Source organism: Globicephala melas, chromosome 16, assembly GCF_963455315.2.
Source record: "Globicephala melas chromosome 16, mGloMel1.2, whole genome shotgun sequence".
Taxonomy (NCBI): Eukaryota; Metazoa; Chordata; class Mammalia; order Artiodactyla; family Delphinidae; genus Globicephala; species Globicephala melas.
In genome coordinates, this window is record NC_083329.1 from 55,041,782 (window position 1) to 55,064,618 (window position 22,837).

General features: G+C 53.5%; 1 protein-coding gene across 2 annotated transcripts in view; it reads left to right on the forward strand.

The window, feature by feature from the left end:
- The window catches only part of DLG5 (discs large MAGUK scaffold protein 5), a 120,792-nt gene that overhangs the window by 37,344 nt on the left and 60,611 nt on the right, over positions 1-22,837 (forward strand). For both annotated transcript variants that reach the window (XM_060285987.1, XM_030862710.2), the window contains exons 2-3: positions 8,546-8,614; positions 20,943-21,105. In XM_060285987.1, coding sequence (XP_060141970.1) covers positions 8,546-8,614; positions 20,943-21,105 — 232 coding nt within the window. The remainder of the gene's footprint in view (positions 1-8,545; positions 8,615-20,942; positions 21,106-22,837) is intronic.

Genomic DNA, 22,837 nt, shown 5'->3' on the forward strand with positions numbered 1-22,837 from the left:
CAAATACATCCTTTTGCATGGGGATATCTGCTTTTCCTAGCACAATTTCTTGAAAAGACTGTTCTTTCCTCATTGGATAGTCTTAGCACCTGTCAAAAATTATTTGGCCATTATGCAAAGGTTTGTTTCTGGGCTCTCTGTTCTGTTCCTTTGGTCTTATGTCTGCCTTTAAGCCAGTACCACACTGTTTTGATTAGTGCAGCTTTGTCACCAGTCAGGAAGTATGAGTCCTCCAGCTTTATTCTTCTTTTCCAAGATTGTTTTGGCTATTTGGAGTTCCTTAGTATGTGGCCAGACGAGGGAGAGCCCAGGCCCATCCAGTTTCTGATCCCGTGCCCTTTCACTGTACAGTCACTTTGTACCTCCCACCCCTTGGCAGGGGTCTTAGTAGGTTTAAACTCGGCACGGATATTGGGGCGGGGGAGGTAAGCGGTTCTCTGTGACCTCAGAGTCCTGGGGACACAGACTGAGTTGCCTTGGTGGTGAGTAATAGTCAAGACACCACACGGACCATGTAAGGGGGCGGTGCTGCTGCTGTTGAGGGAAGAGGGGGCAGAACAGCAGCATATTGCTGATGAAGGCAAGACCTCTCCTTTGCAGTGGCCCTCTTTGGCCTTTGTGGACTGGATGTCCCCGTCCTGTCCAGCCTGGGGTGTCACGTCCTCACCTACTTTCCAGTCTGACCCCGGGGCCTTTGCACTTGCTGTTCTTCTGCCTGGAACAGTCCTCCTCCAGCACTTTGCTTCCTCCAGACTCCTTCAGGTCTCTCTTCAGATGTGGCCTACCAGAGAGACCTCCCCTGGCCCTTGTAGCACAGTAGCCACCTCTCCACCCCGCCCCACTCACCCTGCATTTTACTCGGCTGTAGTGTTCTTCACAGCACTTACTACCTGATGCATTTTGCATTTGTGTATTGGTTTATTTCTCTCCCACCTGCACTCCTCTGAGCTCCATGAGGGCAGGGACTCTGTCTTGTTCTCTGCTGCATCCCTAGTTTGTTCACTAAGCATTTGGTGGCGGAATGGGCTTTGTGTTCCCAGGGCAGACGTGCCTACCAAGGGGTGGTGTCTTGTGCAGAGCGCTGTCAACTTCATCTTTCTTGAAGGGCTGACCCATGCCCATGTTATGTGCAGGTGGCGGTGAGGGTCATGAGAGGGTTGGGTCGTGGCCTGGTGTTATCCCAGCACACAGTGAGCACTCTGGCTTGTTCTGTTTGAATCAGAGAACAAGAGACCCGGAAGAGAGGTGGGCTGGGTTGGAATTGGCCGTGGCCAGGCAGAATGGTGGAAGGGGAGGGGAGGCCTCCCTATCCTGAGTGGAAGAAAACAAAGGCATAGCAAGGCTGGATTCAGGTATTGGGCAGGGACACTCATGGTTGAGGGTCAGATAACAAGAACAAGAGCTAGCGTTTATGGAGCGCTTGTCCGTGTGCCTGGCTCGGTCCTCATTCAGTCCTCATAGCCCACCCTTCCTATTTCATAGACCAGGAAATGAGGCGCAGAAAGTGGAAGCAACTTGCTCAAGGTCACGCAGCTGTTGGTGGCAGGCCTGAGCCCGGGTGGTGTGGCCCAGAGCCTGCACTGGTACCAACACCTGTGATGGTGGAGGGCAGCACATGCTGCTTGGTCACAGTCCGTGCAGGAGGAGGTAGCCTTTTCTCCCTTTACTGAGTCGTGGAGAGGGAGTCCAGATGGAGAGCAGGAGGGAGCCGGTCTGCTGTGACTCCTGGTGCTGGTCAGAAGTTTGTTCCAGGGCACATGCGCCCACCGGGGGATGTCTGGCTGCAGGATTAATGGAAGCGTGGCTGCCTGTGCTGCGCTGTTTCTGTCCCATCTCGGTGTGTCCTCTTTGCTGCTGTGCTTGCGTCATGAGCTCTCGTGAGGGTAGCAGGGCAGTGACACTGCGGCCGGTCCCTCCTGCACTGTCATCTGTTTTGGGGGTGCCTGTCAGGTGTGGCTGTGTTCATTGATGATGAACATGCCCCCCTACATCATTGCATATTAGTAGGAGACTCTTGAAGTCTGTCCCAGTCTCCTCCCCACCCTCTAGGGCATACATGATGGCCGCCCAGCCTCCCTCCCGTGGAGCCCTACAGACCCTGCTTCGGGCTACCTCCTGGGCCTTCTAGGGCAGGTGACAACTGTCCCCCAGCCTGGCCAGGAGGCATCAGCCTCCCTGTGCATGTCAGGGGGAGGATGCTTTCCCACCCTGAGGTGGGCGTGTCAGCTGCTTGAAGCAGGCCTTTCTCGACTGACGCAGCAGGCTTCGTGGCTGCTCCATTCCAGGGCCACGGAATTTCACCCCTTGCTTCCTGAGTATCGGGGGGCTTGTCAGCTTCCAACTGTGGGTCTCAGTGTCCACAGTCTGGGGCCATGTTGTTAAAGGGGAGGAAGCTGAGGCCCTAGGGAGGGGCCTGGCTGCACTGAACCGTGATTCTGTAAGAGGGCTTCCCAGCAGCCAAAGGAGCCACCCTCCCAGCACCTCCCGAGATCCGCAGAAGCCGGGGAGGTGAGCTCAGCACATAGCACTTTCCACCCTCTTGCCTCCTTCTCATGTCTGTGGCTCACGGAGTCGAGTGCCTCTGTACCCAGCACGGTCATGGGCGTTGGGGTGGGCAGGAAGTAGCAGCATGTGTCAGGGCCATAACGCCATGGCTCACACCTCTTTCTTTCTTCCCACTTCTAGTCCCCAAGCCCCACTCAGCTCACAGCGTCGGTTGAGTGTCTCGGTGTGGGGAGGAGCACGGGGAGGGGGAAAGCCTATGCTGGGGGCTCCAGGTTGGGAGGCTCTGGGCAGGGGTGGCCCTGCTCTAATACTTCTCACTTGCACAGGTGGATGGGTTCTGCCTACATCTCCTCCAGGCTGATCTGGCTTCTTGGTGCTTGTCCAAGTCCACCATCCTCCAGGGCCAGCTCCAGGCCCCTTCCTCCGTGAAGTCCCCCCGGACTGCTAGACCTTTAGAGCTGGGCAGCAGTGTTGTGTATAGGGTTCAGGAGCACAGGCTTTGGGCTAGACTGCCTGGGTTTGTATCCTGTTCGCCCCCTTAGTGGCTCTACCATGACCTTAAGCAAGTTACTTGATTTTTCTAACCCTTAGTTTCCTCCTCTGCACAACCGGCGTAATGACAACCTCAGGGTTGGTGTGGGAATTAACTGAGACAACATATGCAGAGTCTAGTACATCCTGGCACTTAGTAGGGCTCAGTGCCTATCAGCTGCTGCTATTATTATTTCTGGTATTGTTGTTGTTAGTGCCATACGGTCTAGCAGTTTGTCATTGTGGACTATGCAGCCTCGTCATTCTGGTGGACAGCTTTCTGAAAGACAGCTTTCAATTTGGGTAACCAAAGGATTGAGGACGGCAGTGTTGGAAGGTCTGGTTTGACTGTAGGAGCAGCAGCTAACACTTTGAGCACTGGCCGTGTCAGGTGCTGTGTCAAGCCCTTTTCGTATTAACTCAGTTGATCCTCCGTGGGGTTAGTACTCCTGTTGTCCCATTTTGCAGATAAGCATATGGAGGCAGGGAGAGGCTGAGTGACTCACCCGAGGGTACACAGCTGCTAAGTGGCAGAGTTGAGAGTTGAACCCAGGCAGGCTGGCAACCTGTTAGTATTCTAGTCACTGCTGCCTCGATTTGCAGACGAGGGCCTTGGGCTCAGAGAGGGGAAGGGACGTCCACAGAGTCTCACAGCAGGTCAGTAGCCTCCTGAGCCCCTGGCTTGTCTTCTTTATACAGCTCGCACGGCTCAGCCACGTGCCAGGACCCCGATGGACACGTGTGGGTGCTAGAGTGACTGGGCACCCTCAGCCGTCCGAGGGTGGTCAGCTGTGAGCTGGAGGATGGTTCCAGGGTGGGACAGGTGGCCTGGTGGTGACTGCTCGCCCCCCCCCCCCCACTGCCCAGGCAGCACCTCCCTGCCCAGTCTCACAGCCCCCACTGCCCAGGCAGCACCTCCCTGCCCAGTCTCACAGCCCCCACTGCCCAGGCAGCACCTCCCTGCCCAGTCTCACAGCCCCCACTGCCCAGGCAGCACCTCCCTGCCCAGTCTCACAGCCCCCAGGGAAGAGTGGCTTGCTTCTCCCTCCTTCCCCGGTGCTCGCGGGAGGTGCATGTCCTCCCAGCGCCCAGAGCTGTCTCAGGGCAGCGCCACGGGCTGGAGCACAGAGAGGACTCTGCGTGCTGGCTGGAGGCTGGAACAAGCCCCTTGAGCGTCGCGGTTTCATGGGGAGGAAGTGTGAGTCACTGGGGCCTTTACAAGCCCAGGTGAATGGAGGGGTGTGTTAGGGGCCCTGCAGCCGCGGGAGGGGGCCTTGGAGGGCTGGGCGTTCTGTTATCGCCTGGGTGATTTTACTGGAAGTTCTTTGAAGTGGTCTCCATGACCCAGTGGGGCTGAGTCACCGAGTAAACACAATTAGCAGGGGGCAGCCTTTTGGGAACAACACAGACAATGCTTGTGGCCCAGGCCAGTCCCAGAGAGTCTGCCAGCTCTCTCCCAGGGCTTCTGCCATGACTTCCATGTACATGCCACCTGCTGGCTCGGGTCAGCCTTGGTACCTTGCTTTCAGTCCCTGCTGTGGGCTTGTTGGAAATGCGGAGTCTCAGGCCCCACCCTAATCTGCCTAGTCAGAACCTGCACCTTGACCGGGGCCTCAGGTTATTGCTATGGTGGAGAAGCCCCTGTATCATCACTCTGCTTCACATGGCCATGAAAACCGGGGCTCCTGCTCTGCTCTCTTTTTCTTTTTCTTTTTTTTTTTTTTTTTTAATATTTATTTATTTGGCTGCGCTGGGTCTTAGTTGCAGCGTGCGGGATCTTTTTGTTGAGGCATGCGGGACCTAGTTCCCTGACCAGGGATCGAACCCGGGCCCCTTGCATCAGGAATGTGGAGTCTTAACCACTGGACCACCAGGGAAGTGCCTCTGCCCTCATTTTCTGGAAACGTTTCCCAATCATATGACTTTCTCTGGGTCCTCTCTGGACCTCTGCACAGGCTTGTCTGAGTTTGTGGTGACGGTCCTGAGTGGCAGTGCCCTGCTGCCCTGTGGGGCTTGGGGGGAGGCAGTGGGAGCAGAGGAGGTCGGCCCTCGTTCACCCAGGCCTCTGTGTGTGTGATGTGCAGGGTGCGCATTAGGGCCCGGGTCGGGGTGCAGGTGCCTTCAGGGGAGCTCCCACATGGTCAAGGGTGAGGGGCTGTGCGGGGCAGGAGAGCGTGCGCAGTGAGATGGGACCTCTGTCAGGCTCCAGATTGGATTGTGAAATCCCAGGGGTAGATGACGACCGTCCCACCTCTCAGAAGCCATCGCTTTGAAAGGATACTGCGTGACTTCGGAGGAAAGCGACTCCTTTTGCCTTTTCCCGACAGTCCTGACCACACAGGCTTTTTAAGACAACAATAGCTGCAGAGACAAAGCATAACCAAGACAGCGTCGTCTTCGGGGCTTTTTTTCCCCCGAATGACGTCTAAGGCCCTGGGAACATCGTAGAAACTGGGCCTTGTCCAATTTTAACCGTTCCCTGGCACCGCTTCCCCCCCTGGCTCCCAGGAGCCCTGCCAGCCGACTCGGGGGAGGTGATGCCCAGAGATGCCGATAGAGATGTCACACCGCCCCCGGGTCAGGCCCAGAGCCCTGTCAGGATGTGGGGGACAGGGAAGGGGACCAGCACGTGTCAGTTGGCCAGTTGACTCCTCCCAGCCAGCGGGGAGGTGGGAGGAGAGAGAGAAGGGTGTCTGCCAAGTTTAATTAACAGTGGAAACTTGCCATGGGGGAGGAGAGAGATGATTTGAAGGGGAGGGGCGGCTTACTGGAAGATGGGGCGCTGCTGATGCCAGTAGCGAGAAAGAGGCGAGGCGTGCAGGGAGCATCCGCCAGAGTGCTGGCTGTGGTGTCGCCAGCAGGGCTGGGCTGAGCTCACATCTCAGAGGTGTGAGTGGGACAGTGTATTTGTGCCCGCTTTCAAAAACAATCCACCGACACACCAGCCGGCTAGTCTTCCTTGCCCTCACATAACAACAATGAAAAATTATTAAGAAAATGGCTGCTGAGTTTAGAACATAGGCATCGTGTTACATTCTTGTGTTTTGGAGATACCGATGGATTGGCTGAATTGCACCTGACTTTATTTCATGGATCTTTATGCAGTGCTTAATGTTCATGATACGGGAAGAGAGATGCTTTGAGAAGTTTGTGATGCTCACGGTTGAGACAAAAACACAGAGATGTGGAAGGGGCAGCAGGATGAGTAGCGTGGGTTGACCTTAAACACAGGCGATATCGCACTGAACACTGCCTGCTTGTTTCTTAGTAGGATCAAGGACTTTAAGGGCTGCACGGGGTTTTCTGGTGCCGTCTCTTTTCAGGTGATGTGCAGGTGCCACCTCTGATATCTCTGCCAGGTGTGCGTGGAGTGAATGCATATGTCGTGGGAGACCCCGCCACCCAGGTCTTCTCAGACCAAGGCAGCACTGACCCTTAGGCCCCCTTCCTGACCTGCACCCACCAGCTGTGTCTGGGCTGCTGCCGTAGGCCAGTCGAACAAGTTGCATCCCTTTGGACGGTCCTGCCCACTCCCCGAGCCTTCCTCTTCCATCCACGCCAGACACCCAGAGGTTCTTGGAAAATGTGATAATGAGGCCACTGGCCATTCCTGGCCACTGTCCCACTTCTTGCCATTACCAAAGTCCCTTTTTCTGGTTTTCTTTTTTCTCCTCTCACCTTTCATCTCTCTGCCTGTCTGGTGGGTACACCAGCTAGCTCCCCTGCATGCCGACCCTTATGCCAGGGCTGTGTGTTTCCCTCACCTCTGTGTGGTCTTCATCTTTCCCCCGACACCTTCCCCTTCCCTTCGGGGTCTCCCCTGTCCCCTGGTGCACTGCTCCCTCCCTCCCGTCCATGAGTTTCCCTCCTCCTTTCCCTCTCCCCTGCTTACCCCGTCTCTTTATCTCTTTTCTTTCTTTTTTTCCTTCTGAGGGTGTGCAGGTGTAGGGTAGCTAGTCAAGAGTTGACATCGGAGAGAGCCCCTTAAATTTGACCCCGCATTTCTGGTCCTGGAGCCCAAGGTCTCATTAGTTCTCGGCTGCTTTCTGACAGCAAAGCCCTAAGTCTCATTCAAAGGCTTTATTGCAAAAATCTCATCTCTGGCTCACTCACTCTGCCCAGTACACACACACCTTCATTGTACAGTTCTTTCGGTTCTAAGAGCAAAACATTGCCTTCTTCCCATTGTCTTGTTTTATTTGACCCACCATCTCTGCATGTTGTGCTTTTTTCGACTCCCATTCAGCCTCTGGGTTGGGGTTCGCCTGCCCTCTTAACTTTTGTGTCATCTGTAGTCTTGATAAGCAAAGCACAGCTTTGTTTCCATTAATCATGGAAAATGTCATCTTTGAAATGGGACAGGGGAAAGGACCTTGTGAGCCATCTGGTTGAACCCCTTCATGTTACAGACTGAGAAACAGAGATCCAGAAAACTGAGGCCACTGGCCAGCTACTCGCACGTGGACGAGAACTGCACTCAGAGCTGGGTTTCTTGACCCAGAGGTTTTTCCTGATGCCGGGAAGGAAACATCCTGGCTTTGAAGATATTTGAATGCAAACCAAACCGTGGTGGTTGTGTGGCTGCCACCAGGAGTTAATAACGAGTGTCAACACCTCCCCCCCCAAAACAAAACAAAACGAAACATAGGGCTTCCCTGGTGGCGCAGTGGTTAAGAATCCTCCTGCCAATGCAGGGAACACGGGTTTGATCCCTGGTCCGGGAAGATCCCACATGCCACGGAGCAACAAAGCCTGCACGCCATTACTACTGGAGACCGCTCACCTAGAGCCCGTGCTCTGCAACAAGAGAAGCCACCGCAATGAGAAGCCCACACACCATAACGAAGAGTAGCCCCCACTGGCTGCAACTAGAGAAAGCCTGCACACAGCAATGAAGACCCAACGCAGCCAAAAATAAATAAATATTTAAAAACGAAAAACAAAACATGTTACTCCCTAGCTTTGGTGACAGTGTGATTGCTTATAATTCTATCAGTAACTTTTAATAAGGGAGCAGCCACTGACTAAATTATTAAGGACTGAGCTTGAATACAGTTAGAACCTAAGAGCAGAACAGCTAGGCACAAGGAACGAAGAGTTCACAGATGTTTAACTTAGGCTCTGTTACCCTCTATATGAAAGCCAGAATCACACTGATACAAATCTGTAGGAAATCCCCAGACCCCTTGTTGCCCTGGGGCATGTTGCTCCCTTGCTGAGCCCTTCCCCAGATGTCCCGATAAGAAGCCAGCTGGCTGACTCCAAGCTCCCCTCTGCCCGTGCGTAGCTCAGTCGGAGGGGGGCCGAAGGTGAGGCGGAAGCACCAAAGACCAGGCCCTGCTGACAGCACCTCCCCTGCCCAGCCTGTGGTTGTGAGGTCTGGTACCCCAGGTGGTGCTGCTTCTCAGCCTGGCGCCGACTGAAGTCATTTGGTCTCACAGTGGTTTGGGGCATAAGATGAGAAATCCCTTTGGGGTTAGTAACAAATGGCCTCTCTTTCTGTCTCCAGGCTCCACGTACAGTGTCTTGTCCATCATGCCCTCAGACTCGGAGAGCAGCAGCTCCCTCAGCAGTGTGGGTGAGTACCACCTTCCTGGGCACCCCTCCTTCCTGGAGGACACCGGCCGCTCGGGGGTCTGGGTATGAGCTGGGGTGGCGCTGGGTGCATGGGGTGGGAGAGTTGGACCACACCTGTCAGATCATTCATGGAGTCATCTTCTGTTGGTTCCGTTCACATTTCCTCTCATCAGCACGTCCTCTTAATGGAGGAGGGCAGAACGCTGTTCCTGGTGTTAGGAGGGAGGTGCATGACACAGAGGCAGCTGTGTCACCATGTTTTCACTTTGTCAGGGCACAGCGCTTCTCAGAGAGCCCTTTGCCTCCGACCCCCAGGCCTCGTAGTACACAGTGACCACTATCCAAAAGACTGGCCCCTTTGGGGGCTGTTGTTTGTGAGCAGGACTGGCCCACTGGGAGTGTTGTCTGGGGCGCAGGAGTGGCCAGTCCATGCCGAATTCGGTGTGTCTCTGGATGTGGGTCCCAGGAGCCCATAGAGGGAGGCTGGCCCTGCTGTCACTTCACTGAAGACGTCCCAGAGGAAGGTTGTCATAGTCTCCCAGTCTTCCCGCGCCTCTGTGGCCCGTCTTGTGTCACATTCCCTCTATTTAATGCCCTAGCGTAGCTCTGTGTCCTGGTTTGACCTTGATGGATGGGTACACCTTCAGTGGTGTGGTGAGTCCTGGAGTTTTTGAGTTGGAAGGGCTCACAGAGGTCATCTGGTCCAATTCTTCCTGTTTCCTCCAGTAGACAGGTGGGGAAATGGACACTCAGAGAAGTTAAGTCTCGTGCCTGAGCTTCTAGAACCTGCCTGGGGCAGGCCTCTTATGTGTTAAGTTGACTCATACGGAACACCTCCAGAGGGCTAGAAGTGGGCTTGCGATATAGCGGTGAATAGGCAGACCTGGTCCCTGTGCTCCTGGATCTTAGGGTCTCCTGGGGAGACAGTCAGATGAGTAGATACAGTAAGTGAGGTCAGAGTGGTGAGAGGGGTACCAGTAGGGGACACTGTATTTGTTTGCTAGGGCTGCCCTAGCAAAGTGCCGTAAACTGAGTGACTTACGCAGTAGAGGTTTATTCTCTCACAGCTCTGGAGGCCAGAGTCTAGAGTCTAAGATCATTGTGCCCTGAAGGCAGCCAGGAGCGGGTCTTTTCCAGGCCTCTTCTCCTGGTTGTGTGCTGGCAACCTCTGACGTTCCTCGGCTTGTAGGTGCATCACCCCAGTCTCTGCCTTCACTTTCACATGGTGTTCTCTCTGTGTGTGTCTCCAAATTCCCTTTTTTAAACAGGACACCATTCACATTGGTTTAGGGGCCCGCCCTACTCCAGTATGACCTCATCTTAACTTGATCATCTCTAAAGACCGAATTTCCAAATAAGGTCACATTCACATTTACTGGGGATTAGGACTTCATCGTCTGTTTTGTGGGGCACAATTCAGCCCCTCGCAGGTCCCCTCGTCCCGTCTAGGGTTCAGGGAGGACTCTGATGGGACCACAGTTCACTTTGTCCTGCCTGCTTGGGTTGGTGAAACACAGGGATTGAATGATGGGGCTGCTGGGATTTTGAACACGGGGCTGGCTTTCAGGAAGTGCATGAGCCGGGCAGGCAGTCAGGATGTGTGGAACGGTAATGTGGGGTTTTGTAAAACGGAGCTGGTTGAGCTCTGAGGGCACCTACCTGTATTGGCCTCACCCTTTTCCGGCTCCATATTCCGCTTGGGAGCGAGGTACAATGATCTGATATCTGACAAACTCATTCACATTGACCCTTCAAGGCTTAAAGTGTTACCTTTCCTAGGAGCATTTGCATTTTAAAAGGAGATTCTAGAGAAAGAAAATTGTTTAAACCACAGCAAGTATTGTTAATGGTGGAATTGCAGGCCTGAGTAAGAAGGTATTTTTTTGTGCAGCTGGACCTTCGTATACTTTGGAAGAGCATCCTGTCAGTGACCCACCCTTTGGCCCTTGGGATGGAGGGGTCACCAGTGTCCCCGGATACTTGTTGGCAGGCAGGCTGCGAGCAGAGCTCTACTGTACTTCACTGTCTGGGCCCCTATCTGGGATGCTCAAAGACCTGGTTGCATCCCTTCAGGTCAAAACCTCTCCAGTTCACCGGTAGCCAAGTTTTCCTTCTCTTGCTTTTCTGTGTAGAGTTGACGTTGACCTTGGGGTGAGTAGCCCCATTTTTCTGCAGGCTGACTTGAATGTCCCCGTGGCTGTATTGGCCAGAAGGCCTTTGGCTGCAGCAGTAGGGAATACCTACTCATACTGCCTTAGATAACAGAGGAATGTGTGATCTCACATGGTAACTGTGCTGAGGGTGGGCTGAGTACATCGGGTGTGGCTTTGTGGGCCTCTGTGTGGTGTCTTCCCTTGGGCTGATGGCAGGGGTCAGCCATCACATCTAGACCTGACAGTGTCCAGGGCTACAGTGTTCGTGGTGGGAGCCTCTAGCCACACGTGGCTATTTAAATTCCAGTGAATTAACGTGAAATAAAATCTAAATCACTAGTTTCAGTAGTTACACTAGCCACATTTCAAGTGTTCTGTAGCAGGGGTTCCCAACACCCAGGCCACGGACCAGTACCAGTACCAGTCCGCGGCCTGTTAGGAACCGGGCCACACAGCAGGAGGTGAGCAGTGGGCAAGTGAAGCTTCATCTGTATTTACAGCTACTCCACATTGCTTGCATTACCGCCTGAGCTCCGTCTTCTGTCAGATCAGCGGTGGCATTAGATTCTCATAGGAGCGCGAACTCTACTGTGAACTGCGCATGTGCGGGATCCAGGTTGTGCGCTCCTTATGAGAATCTAATGCCTGATGATCTGAAATGGAGCTGAGGCGGTGATGCTAGTGCTGGGGAGCGGCTGCAAATACAGAGTATCGTTAGCAGAGAGGTTTGACTGCACAGAGACCATAATAAATCAATTGCTTGCAGACTCATATCAAAACCCTAGGGCTTCCCTGGTGGCGCAGTGGTTGAGAGTCCGCCTGCCGATGCAGCGGACACGGGTTCATGCCCCAGTCCGGGAAGATCCCACATGCCGCGGAGCGGCTGGGCCCGTGAGCCATGGCCGCTGAGCCTGCGCGTCCGGAGCCTGTGCTCCGCAGCGGGAGAGGCCACAACGGTGAGAGGCCCGCGTATCGCAAAAAAAATAAATAAATAAAAATAAAAAAATAAAACCCTATCAGTGGGTCTTCCCTGGTGGCGCAGTGGTTAAGAATCCGCCTGCCAGTGCAGGGTACAGGGGTTCGAGCCCTGGTCCGGGAAGATCCCACATGCCATGGAGCAACTAAGCCCGTGTGCCACAACTACCTAGTCTGTGCAACACAACTACTGAAGCCTGCGCACCTAGAACCCGTGCTCCGCAACAAGAGAAGAAGCCTGCGCACCACAACGAAGAGTAGCCCCCGCTTGCCGCAACTAGAGAAAGCCCACGCACAGCAACAAACACCCAACACAGCCATAAATAAATAAAGAAAACAAAAAAACCTCTCAGTGAGTGGCAAGTGAAAACAGGTTCAGGGCTCCCACTAATTCTGCATTATGGTGAGTTGTATAATTACTTCATTATATATTACAGTGTAATAATAATAGAAATAAAGTGCACAATAAATGTAATGAGCTTGAATCATCCCCGAAACCATCTCCCGCCCCCTCCCGCCACCGGTCCGTGGAAAAATTGTCCTCCACTAAGCCGGTCCCTGGTGCCAAAAAGGTTGGGGACCACGGTTCTGTAGCACCTGTGGCTAGTGGCTACCATATTGGACAGATCAGATAAAAGAACATCTCCATCATCACAAATGGTCCAGAGGATGAAGGAGGCTGTCTCCTCTCGTGTCTCCTGATGAGCAAAGAAGCCTTCTCCAGCAGGTCCTCAGCACAGTCCCCAGTCCCCTGTCACTTGTCTGTGCCCAAACCATGGCTCATGCAGTGCGGTCCCTGGACCAGCAGCACCCAGGTACTTGATAGAGATGTAGGTTTCCAGGCTCCAGAAGCTCTGAGGATGGGGCCCAGCATCCATTTTAACAGCCTTCCTGGTTGGAGGTGAGTTGACGTAACCTAGGCCCCGGCAAAAGCACTGGAATGTCTGTGGCTGGCTTGGACCAGCCCCTTGGAGTGGAATGAATGGAGGGTCGTCCATGGCCCACTGCAGCACCTCCTGGAGGAATCCCTCCTGGCTCAGCCTCACCTAATCACGGGCAGAACACTTCTTTTCCTGGCCATCTCAGGCACACCCCCCGACCGAGGGGCTGATGAGTCAGATGGAGACTGGCTGTTTCTGTTTGTTAGGTCTTTCTCCATGAACCTAAGGAAAGGCAAGGTCTTATAATAAAAACATCACCTCCACTTTCCCACTTATGTCTCCCTAACCAAGAACGTTTGGGCAAAGAACAGCAAGTTATATTTAGCATAAGAGAAAATTGGTAGGTGGAGCCTTGGGTATGGTATTTTCTCTGCAACAGCTGGTACCTGGTTGCCCCTCCCCTCTTCCCGGCTGGCATTAGGTCCTCAGGTGGTCTGCCCATTTCACCTCTTCAGCCTGACCCTCCTAACAACAGACCGACAGCCTTAAAGTTTGCTGTGTCTTTCCAGGCAATTTTCATCAGCCAAGCACGTGTGGCTTCTTTGAGGCTTGCCCCCACCCCGTGTGGCCTGTTATTTGAGTAACCTGCCTGTGGGTAGGCCCCGTGGATCTGCCCAGGGGAGGCACACTCATTTCAGGCAATCGATGTTTTTTTCCTCCCCCGTTCATCCTGATCTAATTGCTCAGGTACCTTTTTTTCCCCTCAACTTGGATAACTGGGGAAGTTTTAAGAAGAGGAGACATTCTTGGGCAGCATTTATAAAATGAGCCTTAAATTTCATGCAGATTGAAGTAACAGGAGAGCTTTCTTATTAAGGAGAGAGATCTGGTTTTGTTAGCAGAAGGATCTGGAGGGCTTCCTTCCTATCCCAGCAAAGATTCCTTGAAGGTGCAGCTTCTAGTTGATAGAGGATGGTGGGGTGAATGAGCATGGAGGCAAGGCTGCACCCTGACCCCTTGCCGTCTGACCCTTCCTTCTCTGATCCTTTTGGATCCGGGGCCTGTTTTCTCTTAGTGCATCAGATGGACGGGAGCACCTTGTCCTCTTGGAGCCCGTGCTCGGCACTCGTAGGGATCACGGGGGGCCTGGCTCCAGGCCTTACAGGCTAACCAGGTGTCTTAGTCTGTCCAGGCTGCTATCACAGAACACCACAGACTTGGCAGTTCAGAAACAACACACATTTATTTCTCACGGTTCTGGAAGCTTGGAATTCCAAGATCAAGGCAGCGTCGGTGTCTTGGGGGGCCCGCTTCCTGGTTCATAGATGGTGCCTTCCCGTTGTAACCTCACATGGCAGGAGGGGGAAGAGCTCTCTAGGGTCCCTGTTAGAAGGCCACTGATCCCATTCACGTGGGCTCCACCTTCATGACCTGATCACCTCCCAGAGGCCCCACCTCCTAATTCCACACGGGGTTGGGGGGGTAGGACCTCAACATAGGAATTTGGTGGGGTATACCAACATTCAGACCAGAGCACCAGAGAGAGAAGCGACTGGCCGTTTTGCCTTGTGTAAAACAAGGAGACAGAGGGGAAGGAGCAGCTTTTTCTAACGAGGGGTGTCCAGGAAGCTTCAGGGAGGAGGTGGCCCTCAAGTGGGGTCTTCCAGGAATGGCGCTCTGGATGTAGGAGCAGCTTGGAAGCGACAGGCCATCGTCACCTGTCTTGGTTTGGGTTTCGGCAAACTGACCCTGAGTCAAGGATTCGAGAGCAAGTAGCTTATCTGGAAGGAGATCTGGGAGCTGGGCAAGGCTGCAGCTGCTGCGCTGGAGTCTAACCTCCTTCCAGTCCAAGTCCAGGAGGAGCCCCGCTGCAGTCCTGTGCTGACCAAGTAGGGCATCCCCTGGGCATCAGTGGGCGATGCTTTTAAATGTAGTGGGTATTGGACAGCCGAAAAAACAAGGGATTGATAAGCCACTCTGGCCAGACAGTGCGACTTTGGTCCAGACCAGAGGTTCTCAAACTTTATCAGGCATCAGACTCACCTGGAGGGGAGTGCTGGCTTCTCCCCCAGGGTTCCTGATTCGGTAGGTCTGAGTGGGGCGTGACCTGTGCATTTCCAGTGAAGCTAAGGTGCTTTTGGAAGCACTGGTTCAGGACGTGGGATTGTGTCTCCCCCCGATGGCTCTGGCTCTCCTGGGCTGGAGGCGAGGATGGCTTGGTTTTGCTTGCTGCGGCCTGTGATGACCATGTTCTGCTGTTTTGCTTCTCTCCTGACAGCCAGGGCCTGGAGGAGGCCAGGAAGTTTACCTGGGCATCCCTGCTCCACCCACCTGCCCACTTTGGGCCAGTGCCCATTTTCTCCTTGGCCTCTGGTACCACGGGCCCACAGGGCTCTGAAGCAGAGCTGTGACCTCTCTAGCTGTAAATAAGACTTGGTGGGGGAGTGGCCTTCAGGGTCAGCTGGAGTGTGGTGTGACAAGGGGGCTAAGGACAAAGGGCCTTAGAGCCAAGAAGACTGCCAAGCTGCCGGGCTCTGGCTGAGCCTCAGTGGTCTACAGGAAGGCTGCACTTGCATCGGCCAGGGTGTCCGGGAGGAGGAGCCAGGACTCGTGATGGCGAAGGGGCTCTGCTCCCCTTGGCTGCAGTTTTCCTCTTACACCAAGGCCCAGAGGAGTGAGAGCTCTTTGTCCAAACTCCAGGGCCTGTGCCGGCTCTCCTGGCATCTTCCAGCACTCATTTTGGGGCCATTTTAGTCCAGTCCAAATCCCTTAACCCTGGAATCCCATCCTGAACATAAAAATGAAAAAAAAGAAAATCTTTCTTTTGTTAAGTTTTTCTTTTTATTAACTAATTTATTTATTTATCTATTTATTTATTTATGGCTGTGCTGCATGGCTTGTGGGATTTCAGTTCCTCAACCAGGGATTGAACCCAGGCCACAGCAGTGAAAGTGCTGAATCCTAACCACTGGACCACCAGGGAACTCCCCTGCCTTCTTTTCAAGTGGGTTCCAGATTTGGGAAGGGGAAGGAGTGAAGTGGGGGAGAGTGGAACTCCCCTGCCTTCTTTTCAAGTGGGTTCCAGATTTGGGAAGGGGAAGGAGTGAAGTGGGGGGAGAGTGGACAGTTTTGCATTTGAGTCCCAAAGAACAACTGCACGAAGATAGAATCTGAGGCTTCTGTGGACAACTCACTTGACGTTAGTTTTGATTTTGCTTGTTCTTGAAAAGGTTTACTATAAACACAGTGACTGGTCGGGGGTGACAAGCCACACCTCTTCGTTGGTCACACCTGTCCTGGGATGGTCACTTCAGTTTAGGGCACCACAGTGTTGTTGTTTTTTATTTTTTTTAACTTCAGAATTTTTTAAAAGTCATGTTCCGTGAGGTACGAATTACGTACAGTAACATTTATCCTTTTTGGTGTATAGTTCGATGAGTTTTGATGAGCACATTGGTTATTTAACCACTTCCACAATTAAGGTATAGAGCAAATCCTCCACCCTGAAGAATTCCCGTCTGTGACTTTCTTCCCTCCACCCACAGGCCCTGGCAACCACGGATCTGTCTTCTGCCTCTGTAGTTTTGCCTTTTCCCAAATGTCGTGTAAATGGAAACATATGGCATGTGGCCTTTTGAGTCTGGTTTCTTGCACTCAGCATAGTGCATTCGCGAGTCCCTGTTCCCCTTGCCCTCGTGTGTACCAGTAGTTTGTATGATAGTGCCTTTTTGTTGCTGAGAAGTATTCCGTTGTATGAATATAACACTGTCGTTTATCCATTCAACAGCTGCTATAAACAGTTGTGTGCTAGCTTTTGTGTGAACGTAAATTTTCATTTCTTTTGTGTAAATATCCAGGAGTGGGATTACTGGGTAGTATGGTAAGTGCATGTTTAACTTTATAAAAGACTGTCAAAGTGTTTTCTGCAGTGGCTGTATGATTTCATATTCCCACCAGTAGTGTTTGAGAATTCCAGTTTCTCTGCATCCTTGCCAGCATTTGGTGTTGTCACTTTTTTTTTACTTTAGGTCTTCTGGTAGTGATAAAGGGACTTGGCAGTTGTCTTCAAATACTTGCATGTCTGTTGTTTAGAAGAAGAATTACAGGTGTACCTTGTGGCCTTTGTTTTTTTTTTGTTGTTTTTTTTTTTTGGGCTGCGTCGGGTCTTCGTTGCTGCGCTTGGGCTTTCTCTAGTTGTAGTGAGCGGGGGCTACTCTTCGTTGCAGTGTGTGGGCTTCTCATTGCGGTGGCTTCTCATTGTGGATCACGGGCTCTAGGCACGTGGGCTTCACTAGTTGCAGCACGTGGGCTCAGTAGTTGTGGCTCGCAGGCTCAGTAGTTGTGGTGCACGGGCTTAGTTGCTCTGCGGCCTGTGGGATGTTCTGGGATCAGGGATTGAACCTGTGTCCCCTGCTTCGGCAGGCGGATTCTCAACCACTGCACCACCAGGGAAGTCCCTACCTCATGGTCTTGGGTGGGTAGATAGATCTAGGGTCAGTGGGAGAAATACAGATTTTAACTCAGTACGTAGAATAATTACCTGGGGAGAGATGAGATGGGCTCTGCTGTGGAGTAGTGAGCTCCCTCCCTGTGCAGGAGTTCAGACCATCTTGGTAGCTGTTGAGGGGATTCTGGCAACCATTTTCTTGGAAGGACTGCATCATCTTCAAAATGTTTTTCAACCCTGAGATGCAAGGGAAACTTTATTTTTAATTGAATGGGTATGGAAAGGGTTTTCTGCAACACTTGCTGTTATTTTGGAACTTCCTGGCTTAGCACATCTTGGGATTTTTCTTGAGGCCCCCTGTGGCCCTCCTCTGCCCTCTGCCCTCTGCCCTCCTTATTGTGAAAGGACAGGGGTATCCAGGCAGCAGTTTCCCTAAGTCAACCTGCTATTTCATGGATTCACAGGCCTGGACGGCCTCACTTTTTCTGAGTTTCGTGTATGCTCAAGCCTTTGGGGCAGGGGAAGGGAAACAGGAGGCCACTCCCGTCGGGAGGCCGTGCAGGGTAGTGGACGAGGCCCTGGGTCTGGAGGTGAAGCGGGATTTGCGTGGGTATCCTCCGGTTTCCCAGCTGTGCAGTTTTGCTAGACGTCAGTTTCTCACTCGGTGATCACAGCACGTATCTGGGAGGGTACTGTGGGTATTGATGAAGTGAGAACCCAGGTGCGTTTAGCACAGAACCCAGCGCGTAGGCTGTGCTCAGCAAATGACAGCGCTCACGTCCCTGTGTGTGTGATTGGCTGCCCCCAGGTCCTACCAGCTGCAGAGCCAGTGGCCTCATCCTGCTGGAGACAGACAGGGGGCGGTGGCTGTATGTGGTGACAGGTCTGATGACCCCTACTTCTGTCCTGCTGCTGCTTCTCTCTCCAGCCTCCGCAAAAGCCAAGGGCTACATCTTTCTGTTGCTTCATTTTTAAAATGGGGTGGAAATTCTTTATCTCCCTGGAGGCAGATTGCTGGGCCTGGTGGTGCTTTTCAGTTCTGAAATTGAGATCCGATGTTTCTCTGATACTTATTGAACTTGACCGCAGGTCAAGTCGTTCTCAAAGCATGGTCTGGTGTCCCTGAGGTCCTTTCATGGAGCCAGTGAGGTCAGAACTGTTTTCATAATGATCCTGAGGTGACACTTGCTTTTTGCACTCTCGTCCTCACACAGACTCGGCTGTAGAGTGGAGTTTCCTACAGGTTCCATCCACGGTGTGTGATGTTGCTCGGATGTGAGACTCTGGCTGTCTTTATTAAGCCCGATGTCAAACAGCATTACGCAGATGCAAAGCCATGCCATTCTTCTCGCTGTGTTTTCTGTTTTGCGGTAGAGAGTGTAGTTAATTTTTCATGAAAAGCCTTAATGTGAATATGTAACGGGTTTGGTTGTTTTAAAATCAGTAAATATTTTAAAATACCTTTTTAGTTTTAATTTCTCATCTGGTAGATATTGTTAGATATAACCCCTATAAGCAAAAGCTCTTTGGAGTCCTCAGTCCTTTTTAAGAGTGTAAAGAGGCCCTAAAATCAAACCATTTGAGAACTTTTAGGTTGAGGCCTCGGGCACGTGGGGTCAGGCAGAAGGCACTCCATACGCCATGGTGTCATTTACTGGCTTGGTGACCTGGACCCATTATTTAAGCTTGATAAGGTTTTGTTTGCTGATCTGTAAAATGGGGATAGCAGCAGTATCTTCCTTAAGGGGATGGAATGGGATAATGTATGAAAAGCATCTCGTAAACCGCCAGGCATGGAGTGAGTGCTACTCATGGTTGTCTTTGGGAGGCCGCAAGGCACAGCAGCAGAGAGCACGTGCTCCGAATCCGGGTGCCTGGGCTCTCGTCCAGGGCGCCACTTGCTGTCTGTGGAAGTTTAAGTTGATTCCTTAAGCTTGCTGCGCCTCAGTTTTCTCACCTGTAAAATGGAGATGATAATATTCTTACCACCTGTGGGATCGTTGGGAAGGTTAAATTAATGCCTGGGGCATCTGTGTTGTGTGCTGTTGTGTGGTTGGTTGCGACGTTTACATTGAAATCCTTCTTTTCCGGGTGCTTGTTGGGTCTGTTCATGCCACTGTCTTGGGTTTGTCAGTCCTCCACAGATCGTGTCCCCCCCACCGGGCCCCCCAGGGGCTGGTTAGATGCCGAGTTTTAGTTGTAGGCCTCTCCAGAAGGGGGTGTCAGGCACGTGTCCAGAGGAGGCCCCACATGTCAGACAGCCAGGTAAGTGAGTGCAAATCAGATGGCCGTCGTCGAACTAGAGCTCATAGAAGTGCCTTCATTTGCCAAAGAGGAAGACGTTACACAGCCGCACAGAGCTGTAACCAGCCTGTTTTCCAGAACTCCTGGGGGCAGGGGTAAGGATCCAGGGTCTTCGGGGAAGGGCGAGGGAAGGCTTCTCAGGCTGTGGACTAGAACCCATGGACGGAGGGAGATGCTCAGGGGAAATGGTGATCCTGGGCCTCACCTTAAAGAACATTTTGGCCGCAGAGGTCTGGCCTGAGCATAAGAATCCTGGCTGTTATGGAGGTGCTGGCTTTAAAATAACATGTGTTTCGAGGGGTACTGGATTCAGTGGTTGGCATACCGACATTGGATAACACTGAGCTGGGAGCTCGAGTCTCCTGCCTCAGACCATGGTCTAGCTTGTCACCCACAGTGTCGAATTCTCCATCCTCCCTGCCACTCCTGGAAGATGCAAGGCCACACCTGAGTGCCTGTCTTGGGGGACACTCGGTTTGCACAAGAAAATCAGCCAACAGCGGTCTGCTGGGGGGCAGCGGTCAGGATGACACAGAGTCAGAAGACATTCGTCTTGCCTTTTACACGTTACAGGGCTACTGGGGAGACAGATACTGTGTCCCTGGGGTGAGTCCGCCTCTGGATCACATCCATAAACTGGGATGACTTCTGTGGGTTACTCGGACCCCACTGAGGATCTCTGAGGCTTAGAGGGCTCAGGGGAGCACATGGACGGAGTTAACTATAAAAGCACCATGGATCTGTCTCTTTTTCTGGGACATTTGAGTGAGGTGCATACTTCCTAGAAGCAGATTGGGATCTCGTCAGAGGTGCTGGTGGTGGCCACTGTTCCTTGGTAATAGCATAAGGCATGCGATTCCCTTCAGGACATGTCTAGTCCTAGGGACAAGTGACGAGGGCCTGGTGTGGGCTGGGCAGTCAGAGGTCCTGGGACTTACCTGCACCCCGTCCCACTTACCTTGGCCATGGGCGGCTCTCCCTGTAGCTCCTCCAAGCTGCACACCTGGGCTGGTTGAGCAGGTGCTTTAGGCAGTCGGGCGGCGTGGAGGAGGGAACTGTGTCCAGCCCTGATCAGGGGAAGGCAGGACACGGCCCTTGGGCCCGGCTTTGGAGCTGGCTCCCTCTGTCCTCTGCCAGCTTCTCTGGGAAGCTGTAACTGTGTCTTCCTCTTCGGGCCGTGCCTTCCACCTTGCTCAGGCTGGCCTCTCTGTGCCCAGGGGTGGGTGACAGCTGGTGTTAGCAGAGCAGGCAAGGATGCAAAGATCAGGGCCAAAAACAGTTCCATCCTGGAGGTGCCAAAGCTAGGTTGGAGGGAGAGAGGGGGACCTCGCTCAGGGTCCTCAGCCAGGGCCCAGGTAGTGGATGCTGGAGCCAGACCGCCTGGGCTCTGGTCCCAGCTGTGCCTCTTACACTCTGACTTGGCGGTGTCCTCTGGGAAAGGGGGATGTAACAGGACCCACCGGTAGGGTGGTCGTGAGGAGCGAATGCAAGCTGAAAGCCCAGAACAGCGCCCGGCTGCTGGTGGGAGCCGTGTGAACACGAGTTCTCTTTGTCACCGTCCTCCTGCAGGCACCACTGGGAAGGCGCCGTCCCCACCGCCGCTGCTCACTGACCGGCAAGTGAATGAGAAAGTGGAGAACCTCTCCATTCAGCTGCGGCTGATGACCCGGGAGAGGAATGAGCTGCGGAAGCGCCTGGCCTTCGCCACCCACGGGACCACCTTCGACAAGAGGTGGCGACCGTGCCCCTCCCCCGCCGGCCCGATGGACAGGGTCACCACCCTGATGCCATGGCACCCCCTGCCCCGAGGCGTACCCTTAGCTCCTGAGAGCCCTGCTGCCTGCCCGAGTGTCCTTCCCGCCACCCGCCCGTGTAGGCCTGGATGCGGGGAGCGGGGCGGAGGCTTGTTATGCTTCCTCCAGTTCAAAATCGGAGTCTGTGGCCTGAATCACACAACTTGGGGATTGAGAAGTGTGCGTGGGTGTGTCCATCCTACACTTGGCTCCTGGCACTGGTGTGCTCTTGCTTGCATGTGTGTGCACGCGTGTGTGTGTGGACCGGCCTCACTGCCTTTCTACTGGCCTTGCCGATGGTCATTTGGTGGGTGGTCTGGGCAGCAGCTGGAGGCTCCTGGTCCCACTTGGGTGCCTCCTCGCTGGTTGGTTGGATGGCCCTGACCTTGTCACCAGCCCTTTCCTAGGCCTCTCTGCCTTCCAGCCCTGGAGACAATATGCTTCTCTCTCTGTCCCCTGTTTGCTGCTGTGTGCAGCCCCTGCCCTAATAGAGATAGTCAGTCACCCTGTTGCTGAGCCTTTGACTGGTCTGTCCGTGGGCAAGGGCACTGCTGTCTCCTGGATACCCCGGCCCACTTCATTGCTGAGTGGATCTTTATGTGGTTTGTAAACACGTTAGTTGTTTCCTGCCACGTGTTTGTTTTAGAAAGGGTTGGTCCCACCTGGCTTTTTTGTTATTTTGAAGAAAACCTTTGACCACTTCTTTTGTTGGGATTGAGAGGTAGACGCCAGGGAAGGGTTGGGGCGGTGCTGGCAGGGGTTCCGAGGGGAGCAGCAGCAGGGCTGGTTTAAGCTTTCCTTCAGGAGCATGGGGGGTGTGCGCCTCATCCTGGGGAGGATTTTTCTGGGGTGATGTCGGGGCTCCAAGCCTGCTCCTAGAGGTTGCTTTTATGAGGATGTGTCTCTCAGACAGACAGCTTGAGGGCAGGGCAAGTGAAGACAGTGTGCGAGTGTGTGCCGTCCACATCTGCTTTCATGCCACCGAGGCAGAGTAGTGGCTGCACAGAGATTGGCCCTTTACAGGGAAAGGTTTCTGATGCCTGCTCTAGGGCAGGGGTTCCCAGGCTTGAGCTCGCACCAGGGTCACCTGCAGGGCTTGTTAGAGCACAGATGGCTGGCCATTCCTCCCTCCCTCCTGCGTGTCCGATTTCGGAGGTTGGGGGCTGGCCTGAGAATTTGCATTTCTAACAAGTTCCCAGGTGACTACGGTGCTGCAGGTCTGGGGACTCCTGGTCCTGGCCACTTTTCTCAATCTTGGCTGCACGTTGGAATCCCTTGGGGAGCTGAAAAATCCCCATGTCTGAGTCCTACCCTGAGGGATGCTGACGTAATTGGTCTGGGCCTTGTCTATTCGTTATGTACCCAAGATTGAGACTCACCGCTCTCAGGAGAGGAGGAGCTTCATCCCAGGGACTGCTGGGCCCCCTGTGCGTGCAGGCCTGGCGTGTGGCCTCCGGGGGGCTCCCAGAGCACAGGAGCACCTTCCCAGCTCTCCCGGCCCACGCAGGGAGTTCAGCAATCAAGGCCCCCCGTCCTGGGGATTCGGATTCTGTTGGTCTGGCTGCGGCCAGGACACCCGGGCTTAGCAGGCACTTGTTGGGGGGCGGAGGGGGGCGTTGGTGTTGGTGGTATGCAGGAGACCAGTGTTCGGGAACTGCTGGGCTGGAGTGA